At 42.9% G+C, this 23,743-nt stretch overlaps 1 protein-coding gene across 1 annotated transcript in view; it reads left to right on the top strand.

Annotated features, from left to right (window-relative positions):
- Positions 1-13,419, top strand: part of LOC311102654 (RNA helicase aquarius-like) — a gene marked incomplete at its 5' end in the record, with an annotated part of 127,971 nt that extends 114,552 nt beyond the window's left edge. Inside the window, 4 exon segments of the mRNA XM_084144015.1 lie at positions 921-1,006; positions 9,589-9,763; positions 11,411-11,524; positions 12,906-13,419. Coding sequence (XP_084000141.1) covers positions 921-1,006; positions 9,589-9,763; positions 11,411-11,524; positions 12,906-13,190 — 660 coding nt within the window. The 3' untranslated portion in view covers positions 13,191-13,419.
- Positions 13,420-23,743: the final 10,324 nt, after the last annotated feature.

Here is a 23,743-nt window from a genome sequence, read left to right as displayed (position 1 = left end):
GCTCAGCCCAGTCAAAACTGTTCGCTGCTCTGGCACCCCAATGGTGGAACAAGCTCCCTCACAGCGCCAGGACAGCGGAGTCACTCACCACCTTCCGGAGACATTTGAAACCCCACCTCTTTAAGGAACACCTGGGATAGGATAAAGTAATCCTTCTAACCCCCCCCTTACCCCACCCCCCCCAAAAAAATAAAAAAAAATAATTTGTAAAGTGGTTATCCCACTGGCTATAAGGTGAATGCACCAATTTGTAAGTCGCTCTGGATAAGAGCGTCTGCTAAATGACGTAAATGTAAATGTAAATGTTAAGTCCTAAACCTTCTGCAATGCACAAAGCATAGGATGAGGGGTTCGATGGATACTGGGTATTTCAACTAAAGTCGTCACTTTAGTAGACAGCTCAACCTATTGCATACTGTATGCAACATTATCGCACAAGGTCAACAATAAAGCCTCCCAAAATCAGCTCTTTTCCTCACTGCAAGAAAATGTAAGTATTTGAAATGTGCTTCTTATAAGGGCAGGATTACCGGGGAATAAAGCAACTTGCCTGACACGCGATTCCTCGGCTTCTGAGGGACAGGCCCAATCCATTTCTCTCCCCTCACCTCCATCTCCCTAAAATAGCCCTAAATATAGTCTCTGTGTGTGTTTGTGGCCTGTGATGTGTTGTGGCCCTGAGTCAGTGAGGGCCAGGTAAGCAGCCTGGGTACTGTAAGGAAATACCCTGGGCTGGGCCCCTCAAAGCCGTATTACACCCGCCTGCCTCTCCTTGTGGCCCACCAGGATAACAGCAGGAACAACATCATACCCACCTCCCTAAAAAGATCCACTGCCCTCTGAATTTCTAGGAAGGGAGCAAAGCTCACACACTCGCTCGTGAACATTTTAACTAAATCCGTGTGTGTGTTTGTCTCTAGGTGACGACGGTGGACAGGTTCCAGGGTCAGCAGAATGACTACATCATCCTCTCACTGGTCCGCACCAGAGCTGTCGGACACCTGAGGTAGGCACTTTACCACACACACTAAACAGAAATACACAACACCAAAAACAGTCGCTTTACCCCCAGAGAGCTCTTTTTAAATACCTCTTTTTAAAGAGCCTCTTGGTGTGAATAAATGTGGACTGAAAAAGTTGCTGAAAATGTTAAGTCTTTACAGACTTATTTCCCATGTCACGCACAGGGTGGATGAAGCTTTTGAGGACGAGGTGGAAAATAATAACGACATTTTTAAAAGTTCAGCTGCAGCGATTATTAAGTTCAGCTGTGTAAAGAGTATCGGGGTGAGAGTATCGAACAAAGAGCAGCTTCCCCATCAGTTTTTTTTAAATGGCCTATTACAAGATTTAGAGAGCCCTCTTTGTAACCACTCGCCTGGGTTAAGTTTGGGGTCTTTCCCTCTCTCTTACCCTTTATTTTTTCTTACTGTCTTTTTCTCTTTCCCTCTCTCTTTTTTCTCTCCTGCTCTTTCACTCTCCCTTTCTCTTTCCTACTTTTACGCTTCTCTTTTTCTCTATTACTCTTTGTTTCTCTCTCTACTCTCCTCGATCTCCCTTTCTCTTTTTCCCTCCCTCACTCTCCTTTCTGAATTGATGCCTAGTGAAAATACCTTGAATTTCCAGGCTGATACGAGATACTGACGAGCCCCTCTTGCTTAAAACGCTGCATATTAAACACCAGACAACCCTAACCCCTCTTGCTTAATATGCTGCATACAGTGCCTTCGGAAAGTATTCAGACCCCTTGACTTTTTCCACATTTTGTTACGTTACAGCCTTGTTCCAACATTTATTAAATAAATGTTATTCCTCAGCAATCTACACACAATACCCCATAATGACAAAGCGAAAACAGGTTTCTAGAAATGTTAGCAAATGTATTACAGAAATACCTTATTTACATAAGTATTCAGACCATTTGCTATGAGACTTGAAATTGAGCCCAGGTGCATCCTTGAGATTTCTACAACTTGATTGGAATCCACCTGTGGTAAATTCAATTGATTGGACATGATTTGGAAAGGCACACACCTGTCTATATAAGGTCCCACAGTTGACAGTGCATGTCAGAGAAAAAACCAAGCCATGAGGTTGAAGGAATTGTCCGTAGAGCTCTGAGACAGGATTGTGTCGAGGCACCCGATCTGGGAAAGTGTACCCAAAAATGTCTGTAGCATTGAAGGTCCAGTGGGCCTCCAGAACACAGTGGGCCTCCAGGGAGGTGACCAAGAACCCGATGGTCACTGACAGAGCACTAGAGTTCCTATGTGGGGATGGGAGAACCTTCCAGAAGGACAACCATCTCTGCAGCACTCCACCAATTAGGTATTTATGGTAGTGGCCAGTCAGAAGCCACTCCTCAGTAAAAGGCACATGACAGCCCACTTGGAGTTTGCCAAAAGGCACCTAAAGGACTCAGACCCTGAGAAACAAGATTCTCTGGTCTGATGAAAACAAGATTGAACTCTTTGGCCTGAATGTCAAGCGTCACATCTTGAGGAAACCTTGCACCATCCCTACAGTGAAGCATGGTGGTGGTGGCATCATCATGCTGTGGGGATGTTTTTCAGCGGCAGGGACTGGGAGACTAGTCAGGATCCAAACTCCAAGCGGGCTGTCATGTGGCAAAGATGAATGGAGCAAAGTACAGTGAGATCCTTGATGAAAACCTGCTCAAGAGCACTCAGGACCTCAGACTGGGGCAAAGGTTCACCTTCCAACAGGACAACGACCCTAAGCACACAGCCAAGACAATGCAGGAGTGGCTTCGGGACAATTCTCTGAATGTCCTTGAGAAGCCGGGTGTGGAGGTCCTGGGCTGGCGTGGTTATACGTGGTCTGCGGTTGTGAGGCCATTTGGACGTACTGCCAAATTCTCTAAAACGACGTTGCAGTCAGCATGCCAATTGCACACGCCCTCAAAACTTGATACATCTGTGGCATTATGCTTTGTTACAAAACTGCACATTTTAGTGACCTTTTATTGTCCCCGGTACAAGGTGCACCTGTGTAATGACCCTTCTTCCTTAATATGCTGCATATTAAACACCAGGCAAAACACTGCTACAGTGTTTTAGCTCTCTGTACCAGGACACCCACACACACACTGCCCCGCCGTGTGATCAATTATGGTGGGTGCACTGGTGTAATGTGTTTTAGTAGATAGCCCTATACCCCATTGGAGCCGCGATGCGGCTGACTGAAATTGAAGTCTAAAAACTCTTGAAAACTCCCATTACTCTGTGTTTTATAAAGGAGAGGATTGATGGGCTTGCAGTGAAGTGGTGTGGAGGGGCCAGGGAGAGTCGCATGTTTATCTTGTTGTCGGCACCCCGGCCTGCCCTCGTCTCGCCTATCGCCCATTTAATCTCACACAGGAGATTACACCCTTCTGCCTAATTCACATTACATTCTCTGTCCGACGTGAAGTGGGTTTTAAAACAAGAGGGCAGGCCGGGGTGCCGACAACAAGATAAATATGCGACTATCCCTGGCCCCTCCGTACAACTTCACTGCCAGCCCATCAATCCTCTCCTTTATGGGGAGAGGAGATACTGTTTTGTAACTGCACTGAAAGACATGAGCATTTTGTCAATGGTTTCACATTGTAAGTTTTATTTTTGAATGGCTGTCTACTTTATGATATGATAGACATTAAACCACTTTTGGCCAAGTCAATAACAACACTTTCTGCTTGTGTTTTGAGCATAGAAATACATCAAGCTAGAGAGGATCTCCATGTGAGTGTGACTGTGCTAACTTCATAAAAATCTTGGTGGCCTTTCTGAATGGGTGGGAAAGCAGTGATTTGTGGGAAATTCCGCTGCTGTCAGTCCCACGCTGAGCTCTCTCGCTCCCGTACAGCGGTTTTACCTCGCTACATTCCACTCCGCTAATAGCAACCCGCTACCGTGCATCTGACCAAATGAAGGGCTGACCCATCCATGACGGGCTGAAAGCTCCCTGACGAGCAGACCCATCCCTGACGGGCTGACAGCTCCCTGACGAGCTGACCCCTCCCTAACGAGCTGACCCCTCCCTGACAAGCTAACCTCTCGATCTGACAGCCTAGCAGAAGCCCTCCCACTGAGACAAACACAGGGAGGGAGACATACAGAGACATACACACTGTGACAGGAGCACACACACATGTACTGGGACACACAGGGTCACACTCAGACGCAGACACACTCTGACAGGTGCACAGCCACACACATGTGCTGGTATACACTAACGTTAACACACACACCAAAGAGAAGACATTCAGGGTGACACAGACACACCCTGACAGACACACACACACACTGCCCCTCTACATGGCTCCTCATGTCAGGGAACAACCCAGGTGGGCGTCCCCTACCCCTACACACAGAGCTGTTTCCCTAGGCAAAGACTGCTTCTGATTGGCTTCTCTTTTGTCAGGCTCTTTGCTGATTGGAGGGCTCCTCTTGTGGTTTGTTTCTGTGGCAGTGATGTGTTTTTAGGTAGCTTTTCCATTGTCCACATTCTTGTGACTTGTCGTTGCCTTGTTAACTGAAGACTTACTACACACACGCCTACACACAGTTTAACACAACACACCACACAAGGGTAGATTCATCTCCTAATCTCGTGGTTTACTCGTGTCTGTTTCACATTCCATATCTTGTCTGTGTATGAATGTACGTTTGTGTCTATTCCAGAGCTTTACACACAGAGCCAAAGATCGTTTAGTATCTCACCAGAGCTCCTTGAATAAGCCAGAGAAATCTCCTTCCTTCTCCCACAAAAAGCATTTACCTCAGCCCATGTTGACAGGATCAGTGCCAGTAGAGCTGGAGATGCTGGTACAGCAAGGAGCACGTGTGACATTTTTTTGGCACACACAAAGAAATGTAGGAGCACAATGAAAAATATTTGAGATTAAAGCTGGAATCCTTTAATTTTTCTAGGTGCACTGGTGCTCCTAAATTAAAAGTCACACAGCAAAATATTTAGGTGCATATGCGAGTAAAATGGTTGCACTGTAGAGCCCTATGCAGTTAGCTTTGCTCTACACCAGCTGAAGTATTCTAGTAGTATTCTATATACAGTATATGGGTCTTTCTATAAACCAGGGTATCAGTGAGGATTTCCTACCCTGGACAACTTGTTACAGCTGTTGATAAGTCATTGATGATAATCTGCCAATTGTTTTATGTCATTACATTAAGATATAAGGGGGGAACATGGCTACAGTGCATTCGGAAAGTATTCAGACCCCTTGACCTATTCTACATTTTGTTAAATTACAGCCTTATTCTAAAATTGATTAAATTATTTTTTTTCCCTCATTAATCTACACACAATACCCCATGACGACAAAGTGAAAAGACATTTTTAGGAATATTTGCAAATGTATTAAAAATAAGAAATATAAATACCTTATTTACGTAAGTATTCATGAGTCTTGAAATTGAACAAGTATTATGCGTATTGAAGAACCACGTTAATGACAGTATCGATTTAGGTTTTAAGTATCAAGGTAAGGTGACTCTTTCGGTTAGAAAGCATTGGATTTTGCAGTGCATACATTATTTTGGATTTGTGTGCCAATGAAAACTGTTTTCACCCCGTAACATAAGAAGACACAAAATGTTATGTAGTTACATCTCTATAAAAAAAAAACTGTGCGACAGCTAGATCCAGGATTCTTACAGGGTTCAAGTTCAATGTGTAATTGAACTGATTAATTCTTACACTGCCATAAATGCAAGGACAAAAAAGTAATGTTTTATGTCTCATGATTTTGGGCAAATCCGTCAAGACACCAACCATGATAAAGAGTTAAACAGCAAAGTATTCAGACCCCTTGACTTTTTCCATATTTTGTTATGTTACAGCTTTATTCTAAAATTTGATGAAGAAAAAAATAATTTCTCATCATTCTACACACAAACCCCATAATGACAAAGCGAAAACAGGTTTTTAGAAATGTTTGCAAATTTATTAAAAATATAAAAAACAGATACCTTATTTACATACACTACCAGTCAAAAGTTTGGACACACCTACTCATTCAAGGGGTTTTCTTTATTTTTACTATTTTTTACATTGTAGAATAATAGTGAAGACATCAAAACTATGAAATAACACATATGGAATCATGTAGTAACCAAAAAAGTGTTAAACAAATCAAAATATATTTATATTTGAGATTCTTCAAATAGCCACCCTTTGCCTTGATGACAGCTTTGCACACTCTTGGCATTCTCTCAACCAGCTTCACCTGGAATGCTTTTCCAACAGTCTTGAAGGAGTTCCCACATATGCTGAGCACTTGTTGGCTGCTTTTCCTTCACTCTGTCATCCGACTTATCCCAAACCATCTCAATTGGGTTGTCGGGGGATTGTGGAGGCCAGGTCATCTGATGCAGCACTAGAAGTTTGGATCCACCAAGACTCTTCCTAGAGCTGGCCGCCCGGCCAAACTGAGCAATCGGGGGAGAAGGGCCTTGGTCAGGGAGGTGTCCAAGAACCCGATGGTCACTCTGACAGTGCTCTAGAGTTCCTCTGTGGAGATGGGAGAACCTTCCAGAAGGACAACCATCTCTGCAGCACTCCACCAATCAGGCCTTTATGGTAGAGTGGCCAGACAGAAGCCACTTCTCAGTAAAAGGCACGACAGCCCGCTTGGAGTTTTCCAAAAGGCACCTTAAGACTCTCCGACCATGAGAAACAAGATTCTCTGGTCTGATGAAACCAAGATTACTCTTTGGCCTGAATGCCAAGCGTCATGTCTGGAGGAAACCTGGCACCATCCCTACGGTGAAGCATGGTGATGGCAGCATCATGCTGTTGGGATGTTTTTCAGCAGCAGGGACTGGAAGACTAGTCAGGATCGAGGCAAAGATGAACGGAGCGAAGTGCAGAGAGATCCTTGATGAAAACCTGCTCCAGAGCGCTCAGCACCTGAGACTGGGGTGAAAGTTCACCTTCCAACAGGACAACGACCCTAAGCACACAGCCAAGACAACGTAGGAGTGGCTTTTGGACAAGTCTCTGAATGTCCTTGAGTGGCCCAGCCAGAGCCCGGACTTGAACCCGATCGAATATCTCTGGAGAGACCTGAAAACCGCTTTGCAGCAACGCTTCCCATCCAACCTGACAGAGCTTGAGAGGATCTGCAGAGAAGAGTGGGAGAAACTCTTCCACCTGTATACCCCCTGTATATAGCCTCGCTATTGTTATTTTTACTGCTGCTCTTTAATTATTTGTTACTTTTATTTCGTATTTTATATTGTATTTATTTGTGTTTTTTTGGTGTATTCTTTCTTAAAACTGCATTGTTGGTTAAGTAAGCATTTCACTGTATTGTATTCGGTGCATGTGACAAATACAATTTGATTTGACTTGATGCTGAATTCACTGCCAAAGGTGCTTCAACAAAGTACTGAGTAAAGGGTCTGAATACTTATGTAAATGAGAATCTTGTTTCTCAATGTTTGAGAGTCTTTATGTGCCTTTTGGCAAACTCCAAGCGGCCTGTCATGTGCCTTTTACTGAGGAGTGGCTTCCGTCTGGCCACTCTACCATAACGGCCTGATTGGTGGAGTGCTGCAGAGTTGGTATTCCTTCTGGAAGATTCACCCATCTCCACAGAGGAACTCTGGAGCTCTGTCAGTGACCATCGGGTTCTTGGTCAATTCCTTTGACCTCATGGCTTGGTTTTTGCTCTGACAAGCACTTTCAACTGTGGGACCTTATATAGACAGGTGTGTGCCTTTCCAAATCATGTCCAATCAATTGAATTTACCACAGGTGGACTCCAATCAAGTTGTAGAAACATCTCAAGGATGATCAATGGAAACAGGATGAGCTCAATTTCGAGTCTCATAGCAAAGGGTCTGAATACTTATGTAAATAAGGTATTTCTCTTTTATTTTTTATAAATTAGCAACAATTTCTAAACTGTTTTTGCTTCATCATTATGGGGTATTGTGTGTAGATTGCTAAATCTATTTGTTAATTCATCCATTTTAGAATAAGGCTGTAACGTAACAAAATGTGGAAAAGGTCAACGGGTCTGAATACTTTCCGAAGGACACAGTACACAGACACGGTACATTTTACATTAGCTATCTCTTTACTTTTTTTAGCCCACCCAGCTACCCTCAACCCCTTCCAGCTATCTTTAAAAACTATCCAGGTTTTCAACTGTGCTGTGATGTTTCACAAAAGTTCTGAGCCTTTCTATTCTCATAGTTTCCACAGATTCTAAATGAAAGATTAATACCTTTACTAAAAGTACAATTATATTATTGATCGACTGACCGTGGCTTTTCAAGTCACCCAGCAGTGCTATTTGCAAAGATAACTTTAAGTAAATTATGTGGGGTTTTTCAGCCATTCCTGAACCTGCGACCAAAAACAAGCTACATATGGGCAGTACCAAAACAAATGATCTAATGATTCTGTCTCTTCACAGCAAAATCTGCCGAGCTGGGATTGTTGTATCCCCCATACACATAACATGCTATTGATTGCAATAATTTTTAAAATAATTTAAATTGAAAAACTCTTACGTTTTGAATCCAGCGTTGTTTTGTGTATCAGTTCATAAACCCGGTGCCATGGAATCGGCACATCAAAAATCTCTTCCCAAATGTTGGTATTTTATGCATGGCCGACGAGCAAGTTACTTGCCTCATCCATTGTTGCGGTAATAACCGAAAGTGAGAAGTTGTAATAAATGGAAAAATTCCTTTTTTGAACATAGGGTGTGCCATTCTTACTAGTCTGCTGGAGAACTAGTTCGGATTTAAGTGTAATTTTTGTTTGACTGAAGCCTTTAGTGAGAGGTTCAATGCTTTAATATTTAATCATTTTAGCCTTCCGAATTCATATTAATTATATAAATAGGCCTGTTTAATTTTGTCTGGCTTGCCATTCCAAATAAAGTGGAATATTTTTTGCTCATATAGTATTAATAATGAAACAACGCCATTGTCTTTGTAATGACTGGGTGTATTGATACAAATCAATACACCATCCACACACTGTTGCATGCATACACACACACTAACTAACAATCACACTCACACATGCACACACACAGAGACTAATACACACAAGCATGCCAGCTTGTATATGTTTTTTTACACACACACTTTCTACACCATCCAAAGTGGGGTATTGTGTGTAGGCCAGTGACGACAAATCTCAATTGAATCCATTTTAAATTCAGGCTGTAACACAAAATGTGGAAGAGGTCGAGGGGTGTGAATACTTTCTAAAGGCACTGTGTCTCCCGCCCTCTTTCTTTCTGTCTGTTTGTATTTCTTCCTCACCTTTGCTGCGGTCTCTTTAGCCTCTTTTCTTTTGTTCTCTCATCTGTCCCTTTCTCTCCTTTCCAAATTATTTCCCAATCATCCCTCTTTTTCTCTCCCACTCTCGACTCTTGCTTTGGAGTGAGAGGTGTGTAGATAGTGTATGAACTTGCGATTTAGAGGCAATATGTGCCAACTGCCAATGCTGGTGCTCTTTATTTGACTCAATGAAGTGGTTTGAAATGTAATATTTCTCTCTCTCCCTCTCTCTCTCCACCCTCCCCCTCTCTCTCTACAGGGATGTGAGGCGGTTAGTGGTAGCCATGTCCAGGTCCAGGCTGGGCCTGTACATCTTTGCTCGGGTCAGTCTGTTCCAGAACTGCTTTGAGCTGACCCCTGCCTTCAACCAGCTCACTGCCAGACCCATGAAGCTCCACATCAGACCCAACGAGTACTACACACAGGGACAGCCCGTTAGTACACACACACCCACACACACTGTTGCATGCATACACACACACACTAACAATCACACTCGCACACGCATATGCACACACAGAGACTAATACACACACACACAAGCATGCCAGCTTGTATATGTTTTTTTACACACACACACACACACACACACACACACACTTTCATACACACTATCGGGGGGGATGGGGGTTCGCTTGCTTCTTTCTTTCTGGGAGGGTCTACTGTAAGCCCCTCTAGCCCCTCCTCGTGGCACAGGTATGCACGTACACACACACACACACACACACACACACACACACACACACACACACACACACACATTGGCACAAGAGCTCCAGTTCCCGGGGAGACAGCTCTTTTGGGGCGCTCACATGTGCCCCCACCCCGTTAAGCTCTGACCGATCAGAGAGTCCAGACCCAGATGCTTCACTTTCTCCTCAGAACCACTAATTTGGGATCAGTCATTACCATCACTGTAAGCCGTACTCATTATAGACCATATCATCTAGGACCTGTTGTAAAGCACATAGAGAAATCATGTAATATTCAGTTTGTCTATGCTTAGTTGTCCTTGATGACATGAGATGGTGAAACGTGAATTTGCTAATGTATTGTAATTCTAATGCTGCGGGTGAGTTGCACTTAACTGCTTCCCCTTAAATGTTTTTACTGCAATGGAACCACTGCACAGTCTTGTTTTAAAACACGGCAGCTTCCTGCTCCCTCCACACACACATATACACATACACACATACACACACACACACACAGCCCAGTGGACCACTGCAATTCCAGCGTATTACTTCTGTTTAGGAGGCATTAATGCAGCTGAGTGAATATTCAACTCGCCCTCCTCCCCATGCTGTCTCCCGATTTGTGTATCCCTCTCTCCCTTTGTCTGTCGACATCTCTCTCTGTCACTCACATTGATAGTGAGTAGGAACGGTCTAAACTAATTACTTTGAATAGGACTGAAGGGAGAAAGGAAAAACCTGTAAACAATCTCTCTTTCCCTTCTTATCCCTACCTCTCTCTCTCTCTCCCTTCCTCTCACTCTCTCCCTTCCTTTACCTACCTCTCTCTCTCTCTCCCTTCCTTTACTTACCTCTCTCTCCCTTCCTTTACCTACCTACCTCTCTCTCTCTCCCTTCCTATCCCTACCTCTCTCTCTCGCCCTCCTATCCCTACCTCTCTCTCTCTCCCTTCCTATCCCTACCTCTCTCTCTCTCCCTCCTATCCCTACCTCTCTCTCTCCCATCCTATCCCTACCTCTCTCTCTTCCTATCCCTACCTCTCTCTCTCCCATCCTATCCCTACCTCTCTCTCTTCCTATCCCTACCTCTCTCTCCCTTCCTATCCCTACCTCTCTCTCTCTCCCTTCCTATCCCTACCTCTCTCTCTCTCCCTTCCTATCCCTACCAATCTCGCTCTCCCTTCCTATCCCTACCTCTCCCTTCCTATCCCTACCTCTCTCGCTCTCCCTTCCTATCCTTACCTCTCTCTCTCCCTTCCTATCCCTACCTCTCTCTCTCTCCCTACCTCTCTCTCTCTCCCTTCTTATCCCTACCTCTCTCTCTCTCCCTTCCTATCCCTACCTCTCTCTCTCCCTTCCTTTCCCTACCTTTCTTGTCTTCCCTCAGAGAGAGCCTCGCTCGTCCCAGCCTGACCAGGTGATCAAGAACATGCCGGAGATGGCCAACCTTGTCTACAACATGTACATGCACATGATCCAGAGCACCCAGCAGTACAGACAGGTAACTACTGACCCCGCTACACCCGGCAGTACAGACGGGTAACTACTGACCTTGCTACACCCGATAGTACAGACAGGTAACTACTGACCTTGCTACACCCGGCAGTACAGACAGGTAACTACTGACCTTGCTACACCCGATAGTACAGACAGGTAACTACTGACCTTGCTACACCCGGCAGTACAGACAGGTAACTACCATACTACACACTACACGATCAATTTGAAAGGCTAGCTCCCCTAGCACAGACCACTAGCTGCCCTAGCACAGACCGCTAGCTGCCCTAGCACAGACCGCTAGCTCCCCTAGCACAGACCGCTAGCTCCCCTAGCACAGACCGCTAGCTCCCCTAGCACAGACCGCTAGCTCCCCTAGCACAGACCGCAGCTAGCTGCTCCAATGTCACCCATAAGTGTATTTATCCACACCTGAGATGGGTTAATACTGGTACTCACAAACACACCTGCTCCAAAACAACATCTTACACTAAGTTATCCTGCTCTTAAAGGGATATTTCGGGATTTTGGCAATCAGTCAGATGAATTTGTGGATACCATTTTTATGTCTTTGTCCAGAATGAAGGAAGTTTGAGGTAGTTTCGCAAGCCAATGCTAAGTAGCGTTAGCACACTGACTGGAAGTCTATGGTATCTACTAGCATGCTAGCAGTTACCATAGCCTTCCAGTCATTGTGCTAACGCTACTTAGCAGTTGTGCTAATGCTAGTTAGCAAGTTCCTTCAAACTGCACACAGTTTGCCAAAATCCTGAAATATCCCTTTTAATGCAGTGCTTGAAATAGGTCAGATGTAAAATAATTGTTTTAGTTCTGCATGCCGAGCATTAACAGGCCACAAGCCTAACATTTTAGATGAGGGAACCAGAATGAGTTAAGAGGAGAGCGTTCCTCTGTTTTACGCCGTGGGGAGTAGAGGATGGAGGAGGGGGGATGGGGGCATAACGGGTGCAGCTACATTTCTCCCCACCCCTCTTGACCCGCCTGAAATGGCAGGGGTGCAGAGGAGAGGAGAGGGACTTTTTGTTTCCACAACATAACAGGGAGAAGGGTGCCCCTCCCTAACCTGTCCCCTAAGGCATGTGCACAGATTCTGTCCTCAAACCAAGAGGGCTAGGAAGAAATGAGAGAGACAGGAGGACAGGGAGAGAGAGGGAAAAGGATGAGACACAAGATAAGCAGTGATATGAATGGTGTTTTCTGGTACAGCGTGTAAAATCTGGTAGGGTCTCATGTCTACCAGACATTTTCTCATGAGTTCAAGATATGGATGAACATTTAAATCAATGTAGGAATGACACCGTGGCACCCCGCTTACACCCTCTCCTTACTCTCCTCCCTTTCCCTGTGTTCCCTTCCATGTCCAGCAACAGCAGAAGCTCCTGCCTCCCCCTCGGCAGACCCAGGCAGAGGCAGCAGCCCAGGCAGAGGAGGACCAAGCCGAGCCCCCAGTTAATGTGGATAACCAGGAGGAGACCCCCATGGAGCAGGAGCCAGCAGGGGAGGCCAGCCCAGAGAAAACCCCACAGGAGACACCAGAGAAAGGGGACCAAGAGGAGAAGGTGCCTGAGGAGCACCCCAAAATGCCCGAGCACCCTGGCCGAGATAGTGACAGTGATGGAGAGGATAGCGGAGCGGAGGATGCCCCTTAAAGTGCCCCCTAGGGGCCAATGTGGGCCCCTGCATTGCTTTATTCTGGCACCAACTAGACTTTCCTTAGAAAAGAGCTTAGAGCTAAAATGATGATCCTATTGTGGAATTAATTTTCTACTGAAGCCATGAAGATGACACTGGATGCTTTGAGGATAATGTTTAATTCGATTTTCCGAGATGGTCTGTTTTGTAATCAATACTTTTTTGGTAAAATAATTCTCAATGTGATGCAGTCTGAGTTTTTTATCTTATACATACATGTGCAGACACACACACACACACACACACACACCCAGCCATCCTAAAATCTCCCTGTCATGATACTCTTAAAGTCTACACAGTCCTGTACTGCCCCTCCCCCAGACAGCGTCACTGGGATATGTCAATCTGATTGGCTCACCCAATAACAGTTGGACGAGCTGCCGCTAAGCTGCATTTATAGGTCAGTCACCCTGCACATGAAGCCATGGTGTGAGGGGAGCCGGTACTTCACAGACATACTACACAACCCCACTCTATAACAAAGTGTCCTTATCAGTGTTTGGAATCAAAGGTACGCAGTGACACAATTCCTGAGATTGTGGTGGTGGATTGGAGCCTACCCTGACCTGACTCCCATGTGTAGCCTCATTGGTCCTGGTAGCGTGGAGAGGCCACAGCCTGCAGGCTAACAACACACACTGGGAATTTAGGCATTATCATGCACCAGAGGTTAACTAGCTGTTACAGACGCCAGGCTACGCCATTACCCTCCCCCCACGCTACACCCCCACTGTCTGAAAGGAGAGGTCGCATCCACAGCTCATCAGGGCCAAGCCACAGTACCGTGGTGGTGATTCAACAGACTTGTACACAGCTTAGCTAGATAACCAGTATGGATATCATTGAGAGCAATGTATGTCACACGATTATACCGTTTTGTTGTGGTATACAGTGTCTTCAAAGGCAGTTTAGACATGGAAAATATGATTTTTTTTTTAAAGCAACATGCAACAATTTCGTATAAGGAAATCATTGAAATACAATCATTAGGCCCTAATCTATGGATAATACATGACTGGGAATACAGATATGCATCTGTTGGTCACACATACCTTTTTTTTTTTAAAGGTACGGGCGTGGATCAGAAAACCAGTCAATATCTCCTTCGCATAGAGTTGATCATGCTGTTGATTGTGGCCTGTGGAATGTTGTCCCACTACTCAATGGCTGTGCGAAGTTGCTGGATATTGGAGCATTTATTGAGCATTTCTTTTTGTGGCGAGAATTTTATATAATAGTTTAAATTGAAAAAAACTAATTGATACGTTCATAAATCTGATGCCATGGTATTGGGACATCCAAAAAATCTGATCCCAACTATCTAGAATTTTATGAGGCATAGTTTTCAAACCTGAAACTGATACATTTTACAATTTATACTAGTCATTTTAAGCTATGCATGGTTTTTCATTGGAGGCGGACAAACCAATTAATTCCTCTCTCTTTTGAGGAATTGCCTCTTCCATTTTTGTGGCAGAGCTGCGATGAGTTAGTGATACTTTTGTATTTAGCATACATCTCCATACACCTTTGTTAATTGCTTGTGTGACAAACCCTACATGACCAAAAGTCGAACATCTCATTGCAAAATCATGGGCTTTAATATGGAGTTGGTCCCCCCTTTGCTGCTATAACAGCCTCCACTCTTCTGGGAAGGCATTCCACTATACAGTATGTTGGAACATTGCTGCGGGGACTTGCTTCTATTCAGCCACGATCATTAGTGAGGTCGGGCACTGATGTTAAGCGATTAGGCTTGGCTCGCAGTTGGCGTTCCAATTCATCCCAAAGGTGTTCGATGGGGTTGAGGTCAGGGCTCTGTGCAGGCCAGTCAAGTTCTTCCACACCGATGTCGACAAACCATTTCTGTATGGACCTGGCTTTGTGCACGGGGCCCTTTTTTTTATTGAGCAACCAGTACATTGTGTAATATCCTCCCTCTAGAAAACACTCTGCAAATTACCAACTATCTTTATTTCCAGCTGTCCTCCCTGGCATGCAGTTTCCCCTAGTAGAGGCTCCCTTGTTGCAGTAAATTAGCGTTAACTGGGAGGAGGAGGCCACTCATACAGATTGACTTTACTTGGCTTTGGCAGCTCCAAGCAGAAACTAAACTGAGACAGGGGGATATCCATTCCACAGGCAAAGAGGAGAAACAGGCTCTCACTTTCTCAAATAACTCAAACTTGCCACATCTGAAGGTGAACATGTCTTTTATACTCACTCGACAGGTACTCTTCCCAATATGGGTTTACATAGCTCACTACTTTGCATGGCTTTAACTACCTCCTAACTGTTGCCATTTGTTGTGTCACTAGCGCTAACTAAATGCAGTATAACTATAACTGTTGTCCTTTTTATATATAATGTGCAAAGGCAGTATTATAACTGCACTTTATTTCTACATCTTTTAAGGGTCTTTGTAAGAAGGTGAATTACAAGCTCAAAAGGTGTTCTCTCTTTTCTGTTTTATACTCAGGATGTTTTTTTTCCACAGGCATATGTACATTTTATTTATATTGCTTCAAAGTGTGAAAGCATTTTTTATTGCATACGTTTATCTTTTAAATCAAAATATTTAATTGATCCTGGGAAAAAGTAGTAGAGTATTTCTGAATGCTAGTATTGTCTCATGTAAGGGGCGTTCCCTGAAGCACGAGATAGCCTCGAGATTACCCAGTGCAGCTGATCTAATCACACAGTTTGCCCCACCACAACAGGATATTACACAGAACACGTAAAGAAATTGTGCATCAATATTGAATTCTAAAACCTGTTATGCTAATTGAAGTTCCCTTAAATATTGACCACATGGAGAATTCAATGTCAGATTTTTAATATGATTAAAGACTTGCTAGTATGAAAATTCTGCATTTTGACATGTCCCTCCGTGCACCCTCTGTGACTTAATAACGCAGCATCATATCATGCAAAATGCATCATACAGGGATGATTTCTATATTTCGAAAGTTATATATCTTTGAAAAATTGATTGGTGACAAGCAAAACATTTTGGGACTATATCAACAATGGACTAATGAAACAAATACCAAAAGATAGTTTTTGGGTGGACTTTTCCTTTAAGCCCAACATTTCTACAAGTTTTCCCAATCATTGTATTCCCTAGTTATTTTGTTGCTTTGTCAGCCATTTTTGAAGATTATTATTTATTTTGTGTGATTTAGTGATTCATTTACAACTGTCCATCATTTTAAGGTCAACCCTTTTACGTGAACTGAACTCTCGTTTTAATATGGTGAAACTATTCCTTAAATTTTTTTAAATAAATTGAGCATCTAATAGTCCAATCATAGTGTAAAAGCTGGTGAACTAGTTCTACTCTTTTTGACAATTGTTTTTGTGGTGGAAAACTGAGCGGGTCGAGCGTAACACGTCCACCCTGTTACCCAGGCTAGAAATGTTTCAACGATTAATATTTTGGGGTGAAGCTTGCATTCAATGGCCACTCCCTGTTGCACACAACAAGCTTCCATTCCCCTTGTCACAAGGGGATTTATGGTCGATTCCCCGTTACTTTATTTGGCACTTACTAGAGTCATTTTTTTTATTTTTCCTCTTGAGATGGGATTTTTTTCTTTTCTTTATAAAGTTGAACATGCATGTGCTCTTTATGAATGTTTAAAAGTTACACTTCTCAAAAGTCACCGAATTGGTGGAACGACCCACCTCATAAAGCTGAAACTGCCTTGCTAACAGATCTGATCGTTGGCTTTTACACTCGTCAGTCTGACAGTTTGTACTTCAGCTACTGATCTCTTGGAGGATTTTATTTTAGATTAATTAATAAAGTTAAAGTTTATACTATTTGCATAATTTACATCTGCAGTTACAGACCAATGAGTCTGATATACACTGAACCCAAATGAGTGCTTAGTTCTTGCTGTTCACCTCCACTCCTATAAAATGCATTAGGAGAGTGAGAAAGGTGTCAGGTCCATTAACTCTTCTGTAGCATAGGAGTGGACTCCCTGTTAACCCCAGTGGGTGGGTGGGGGTGGGGTTATTTTATTATGCTTCAGTAAATCCAGACAAGTACATCCAGATCATCAACTGGGTGCGCTCAATCTGATACTCTCCAATTACAGATGGGAGTGTCAGAGGCTGCATTTATGCAGGCAGCCCATTTCTGATATTTTTTCTACTAATTGATATTTTGAGGAAACATCAAGATTGTGTAGTATGTCTGTGTAGTAAGGCCTGATTGGTCAAAATACCAATTTGTGAAAAAAAAGATCAGAATTGGGCTGCCTGTGTAAACGCAGCCAGAGAGTTTATATCCTCTGATTGAATCACCATAAATAGCACTCAATACACTGGGCATCTGATCTGATGGCTGGGAGGCAATGCTGACCATGGAGTCAATATCTTTGGATGATTTACCTCAATTGATATTTGTATGGGAGATGTATAGATGGTAGGATTTTGTAAATCTAATGATCTGAAGTAATATTAATCCACTCTAATCACATGGGGAGGGGAACAGCTCTGGCAATATAAACATTACTGTTTATTCTTTTTGATGAGAGATCAATACAATAGGCAAAAAGTTGCCTAACAATATTTATTATTTCTGTCAACTCAGCAAATTCTATCTGTGTGACGCACGTTGTCTATTATCTATATTCATGATTGATTTGTTAACTGACTGAAACATTTAAATGCCTTTCCCTTTCTCCTCCCTTTCTCCCAGACTAGGATGACCAGTTGTGGGTCGTGTTTCTGGAGCATTGTGTGGCTGGTGATTTTGCTAATCATAGCCTGGCCAATCAGTATTTTACTGGGGGGTCTCTATGGCCTCATCACCCCCCTCACCACCTGTGTGGGCCTGGACCGCCTGTCAGACCTGCTCCTGGAGGGGGCCAACCTGGGTCGGACCTGCGCCCAGAACATGAGACACAGCAAGGCAGTGTGCTGAGACCAGACCGGACCAGATGCTGGTCCTGGTAGTGACTGCTGGTTCTCGTCCTGTCGCAGTGGAAACGGCTAGACGTTTCTTGCACAGAGGAATAGTCAGTGTAACAGTTGCTGTTCATGCCAAAGGCCATTGTGTTATTGTTTGTCTTGTCACGTTATTGAGGTGTTAATATCTCACACTCCAAAGTCAGCCAAACACTAGGAAAACTTGCACTTACTAAACTTTTAACAAAATAATAATGCTCACTCTATCAACGTGTCATAACAGTAGATGTTCTTTTTTGTTTGGGTTTGTCTACACTACAACTTGAAATACAAATACTTTGAATTCATTACCTGTATTTGCTGTTTTTAATTCACCCTGCACAGGCCAGATAAGAATGTTCAACAGCTTAACTTTAACAATAGAGCAGTTCTGACTTAATTTTTATGATTTAAATTTATAATGCAATTAAATTATTTTGAACTTGCCTAACGTGTTTATAGATTGAATTGTCATTAGACAGAAAATACCATTTCTGTCTGCCTCCAATTTTTTGCATAGGAATATCTCCATGCATTGTCAATCCTCAGAAAACGTTTGAATGATGTAGAATATTTAAGTTGCACTCTTGCAACTTTGCAAGCTTTCTATTTCTCCACAGAGAAAATAGATATATTGTGGAATTCCAACTACTTGTCTGCTTCTCTAACCTTAGAGATAACTACCTCCTCCACAAAATGAAGTTTCAGTTATTTGTGTTTGACTATACAAGATGAGACTGTAGAGATGACCATATGCAGTAATTTGGAATTCATGCCAAATAAGTGTCAACTCGTCAGCGTTTCCTTGCTTATAGGGAAGGCTTTTGTGTGAATTTTTAGATGATGAAAATTGGTGTAGTCCTATAACACTTTTTGATGCACAGTGAATGTGAAATACTCTTCTAGGCTCTCCCTCAATAAAGTGCTGAGATTTATGGCTCTATCAGCAATCATAAAAGTTCAACTTTGACCCTTACCGCACAACGCAGAAATTGAGAATGACTAGGTGATGTGAATTTCAGGTACTCTGAGGATCGTATGTTAGAATGAGCATAACCCACTAAAAAATATGATAGATTGCCACTTCTAATTTAATATTGGCAGTTTCAAATTACCCTGTGTCACCTTTCAATGATCGTTCTTCTTTCTCAAACTATGTGATATGGAACTTTCCTTATAGCACAGATCAGTGGTTGAGACATGGAAGAGGTGAAACTTGAAAAATAATTCCAGTTCAAAGGGAAATGTACAGAGAACACAAGGTCAGAGGCAATAGATAGTGGAATATTCCAATTTCCCAAGCACATCTAGCAGAAAGTTAACTTGTGGGGAAACTTGAGTTATGTTCAAACCATTCATCATGGAAATGTTCCCCTTTGAGAATAAAAGCAAGAGTAAATGCACACTGAAGGAAGAAGAATTCTAATGTATTGCAGTGCTGTAAAAGTCCAATTTAAACAGAGTGGACTATGCAGGCATAAGTACTACAAAAGCTTGGTACATTCCTTAAGCTCCTCTGTTGTGCTAGATGAGGTGCTTGCATACTTTTTCTCCTAAAAATGATTTCCTGTCTTGTTTTGATTGACACAATGCCTTCAAAATATAGCCCAGGTTTCAATACTTTACAATTCCCTTTTAGGATTTATCCAAAACACTGCTGAGTGTAGCCTATGCCGTTACCAAATCCAGGGGAGCTATGCATTTGAAGATTAAACTATTCAAATCCAAAGCACTATTTAACCTCATTTTTCTCGTTCTCACTATTGACTGATACACACTGTGAAAATAACTCTCTCATGCTTTTTAAATGTAAATACATTTTACATTTATTTGAAAAAAGATGGACGCTTCCCAAAATCTTAGTGAGTGCCATATAAGACCAAGTTAGGTAGCTTTTAATCTGCCCAACTCTGCTCCAAATGTCCTGGGGGCAGAAAACATCTCTGCCAAAAATTGCCTGATTTAAATTTCAAGTTTGTTGGTTGGCTGGAGCAGCCTAGGCAGGGAAGTCGACAGCTGAGAGGCTGCACGTGAGAGAGAGGAAGATAAATAGGGTAGAGGGAAGGAGCGGGAGTAGAGCGCAAGGGAGAAAGATAGGAAAGTGGAAGAGGGAGAGAGGGTGAGAGAAGGGAAAGCAAGAGAGAGGGAAGAGATTCGGCAGGGCTAGTGAGTATTTTATTTGGGTGTGAGATTGGGGATGGAAAAAGGCTCTGGGGGGGCTCAGAGAAAGGATATGTGGGGCTCAGCATCCAATTAACCCCATACTGCTTTGTAATTTCACCCTCACACACACAGTACAAACACACACGGCAAGGAGGGATACTCCTGTACTGCTAACTCAGGGAATGTCAAGGTTTGCCACCTTCCAAAGGGAGAGGAGAGGAGAGTGGGTGGTATGGTAACCTGTGTCTGTTCATTAAACCAACAAGATCATACAAACACAGTGCAACAAAAATGACGTATGGGGTTTGCTTGTGCTGATGGCTGTCTTTATACTGTAATTATGTATGTTGGGAACCTGTGTTGTATTGTGTACAGTATGTTTGTTTGAGAATTTGTGTTGGTGTCTGTGTGAAGACAGAGTTGGTGGGTGTGGGTCACAGGAGGTTGGTGGCACCTTAATTGAGGAGGATGGGCTCGTGGTAATGGCTGGAGCGGGATTAGTGGAGTGGTATCAAATACAACAAACACGTTTTCCATGTGTTTGATGCCATTCCATTTGCTCCGTTCCAGACATTATTGTGAGCCGTCCTCCCCTCAGCAGCCTCCACTGGTGTGTGTGTGTGTGTGTGTTTCCAACCCAAAGGGTGTTTTGCTTGGCATTAATACAGTTCTTCCCAGGCAGGATGATTTTTTTCCTTGCTTTCCCTTCCTATGCGTGTTGTCCCATATCTTGCTATTCTGTCAGTCTCTTTAACCAAAGGGCTAAATCTGCCTCTGACTTCTGCTGAAGCTTTGGGCAACTGACTCACATGTCACTGTCCATTATAATACATGCAGAAGTGTATGTGAACTATAGGTTTAATGACCGATGGTGCAGGTTTACAAAGTATGAAGCACGTCAAGCTGTGAGCATTGAACACGCTTTATGGAAATGAGTGAAGAATTATACAATACATTATTGGTCTGATTTTCTTTTCCTTGACAACCTGCTTTTCTCTTACTTTATGAATATGGATGCTGTTGTAGGCATGTCAGCTCTTTCATAATTAATAAATAGGCCTTGTTTTGGTGGACTGCGTAGGGGTTAGGATCTAATAATAAATTGGTGGGTGCTTATAGTTGTCCTATTTCACACGTGTATTAATATGCATATGTGAATTGGTCATATCCCAACTTTCCCTGAGACACCCTTGGAGAGTGGGGTCATGGCCAGGATCTGCCATTATCATCCTGGAGAAATGAGGGTTAAGTGCCTTGCACATCCACAGATGTTCACCTTGTTGGCTCAGGGATTTGAACTTGTGCCCTTTAGGTTTCTGGCCCAACGCTTTAACCACTGGGCTACCTGCAGCCCTGCCAAGCTGTCGATCCTTCTATCGATCCAAGATCATAACATCATCAAAGCAAAAAAAATGCAGATTTTTTTATTCGTTACATACAAATATGAACTTTGCACCGAAAGCTAATCAGTTACTCATTTTAGTCAGTGTTCTGCCTATGTATGCAAAGTCATTCATTTAATTTCCACATAAATGTGTATTGGAATCATCCAGAGTGTGTTGTTCACTGAATTGGGTGCACCCAATACCTTCTCCAGGAGAGAAGACCTGAAGCATGTTCAAGACAATCCAGTTGTTTCTCAGTTAAGAGTTGATGTGCAAGCATTCCACAGAAATGTCACTGTGCAATGTGTTTAAATACTTTCGACCCCTTTCTGATGTGACCTCAAAATGTCCCCTAACGTTCGCCACAGGGCATAGTGTGGGAAAGGACAAAATGCTTCAATATCATATGTATTGAACCAGTTTTGATTAACTGTTAAAGCACTGAAACACAGTGAGCTGCATCTTATGAAACCAGTCCTGCTCAATCTATTGAAAATGCACATGTAAAGACTAGCATTAGGCAAACGGTGTCCCTCAGGGGTGTGAATTGGGGCCTTTACATTTGTTTATAATTATTTGTTATTCCCAATGAAAATCAAATCAACTCACTTTTGCTCAACAGCTTTGCCCCTATGATTGTGGTTTCAGTCCTAAAGTTTTTTATTGTTTCTTCTTTGTGGTGTATGATTAAGGAGATGACGCAGGAAATATGATAGTGTCATGTTTATTTAGCCTCAATGACTACTGCTAATGTGGAAATCTCAGTATGTGAATATTTGAGCTGCTTCCAAAGTGTCTCTTCCACTCACCCTGGCACCGCCATGAATCTTTCACACCCTTGGGTGCTCCGCTTGTACAATCCTCGCAACATTTTGTGTGTTGTTATACCCTTCTCTCCGCAGAAAATATTTTAGAACACTGACTAAAATGAGTAACTGATTAGCTTTTGTTGCAAAGTTCATATTTGTATATAACGAAAAAAGAAATATGCTTTTGTTTTGCTTTGATGATGTTATGATCTTAGATCGATAGAAGGATCGACAGCTTGGCAGGGCTGCAGGTAGCCCAGTGGTTAAAGCGTTGGGCCAGAAACCTAAAGGCCACTAGTTCAAATCCCTGAGCCAACAAGGTGAACATCTGTGGATGTGCAAGGCACTTAACCCTCATTTCTCCAGGATGATAATGGCAGATCCTGGCCATGACCCCACTCTCCAAGGGTGTCTCAGGGAAAGTTGGGATATGACCAATTCACATATGCATATTAATACACGTGTGAAATAGGACAACTATAAGCACCCACCGATTTATTATTAGATCCTAACCCCTACGCAGTCCACCAAAACAAGGCCTATTTATTAATTATGAAAGAGCTGACATGCCTACAACAGCATCCATATTCATCAAGTAAGAGAAAAGCAGGTTGTCAAGGAAAAGAAAATCAGACCAATAATGCATTGTATAATTCTTCACTCATTTCCATAAAGCGTGTTCAATGCTCAAAGCTTGACGTGCTTCATACTTTGTAAACCTGCACCATCGGTCATTAAACCTATAGTTCACATATACATACACCATTTTTGAAAACGGGCAGAATGATGAGGAAAGCAGGCCTAGGCTAGCAGTCATTACGTAATGTAAAAACAAAGAGTCACAAGGAGGCGGTTATGGCTTGGGGTCGGGTGACAGCAGCATATGATTCATGGCTCGTTGTGCCCTTTTGTCTTTCTTGCTTGTGGTTGACCCGTCCAATGCTCTTAGCCTGTGTTATTTTAGACCAACTTGCTCTTTCTCTTTCTCTGTTTCAAGAGCACCGGCAGTATAATCTGTAATGTCTTGTCCTTTAATCATTGAAGAATAAAATAAATCATAGTTCAACACACACACGCACACACAAGAACTGGTAGTCATTAAAATATATTTTATTATATTCTGATGTGTAATTATAATTTGGCAATTCAAAGGCACCACAAATGTATTTGCTGCCAAGGTAACTGAATCATCAA

Source organism: Coregonus lavaretus (assembly GCF_964263955.1).
Source record: "Coregonus lavaretus genome assembly, chromosome: 27".
NCBI classification, from domain to species: Eukaryota; Metazoa; Chordata; class Actinopteri; order Salmoniformes; family Salmonidae; genus Coregonus; species Coregonus lavaretus.
Note: the sequence above shows the minus strand (reverse complement) of the source record. Positions and strands in the feature narration are given on the sequence as shown.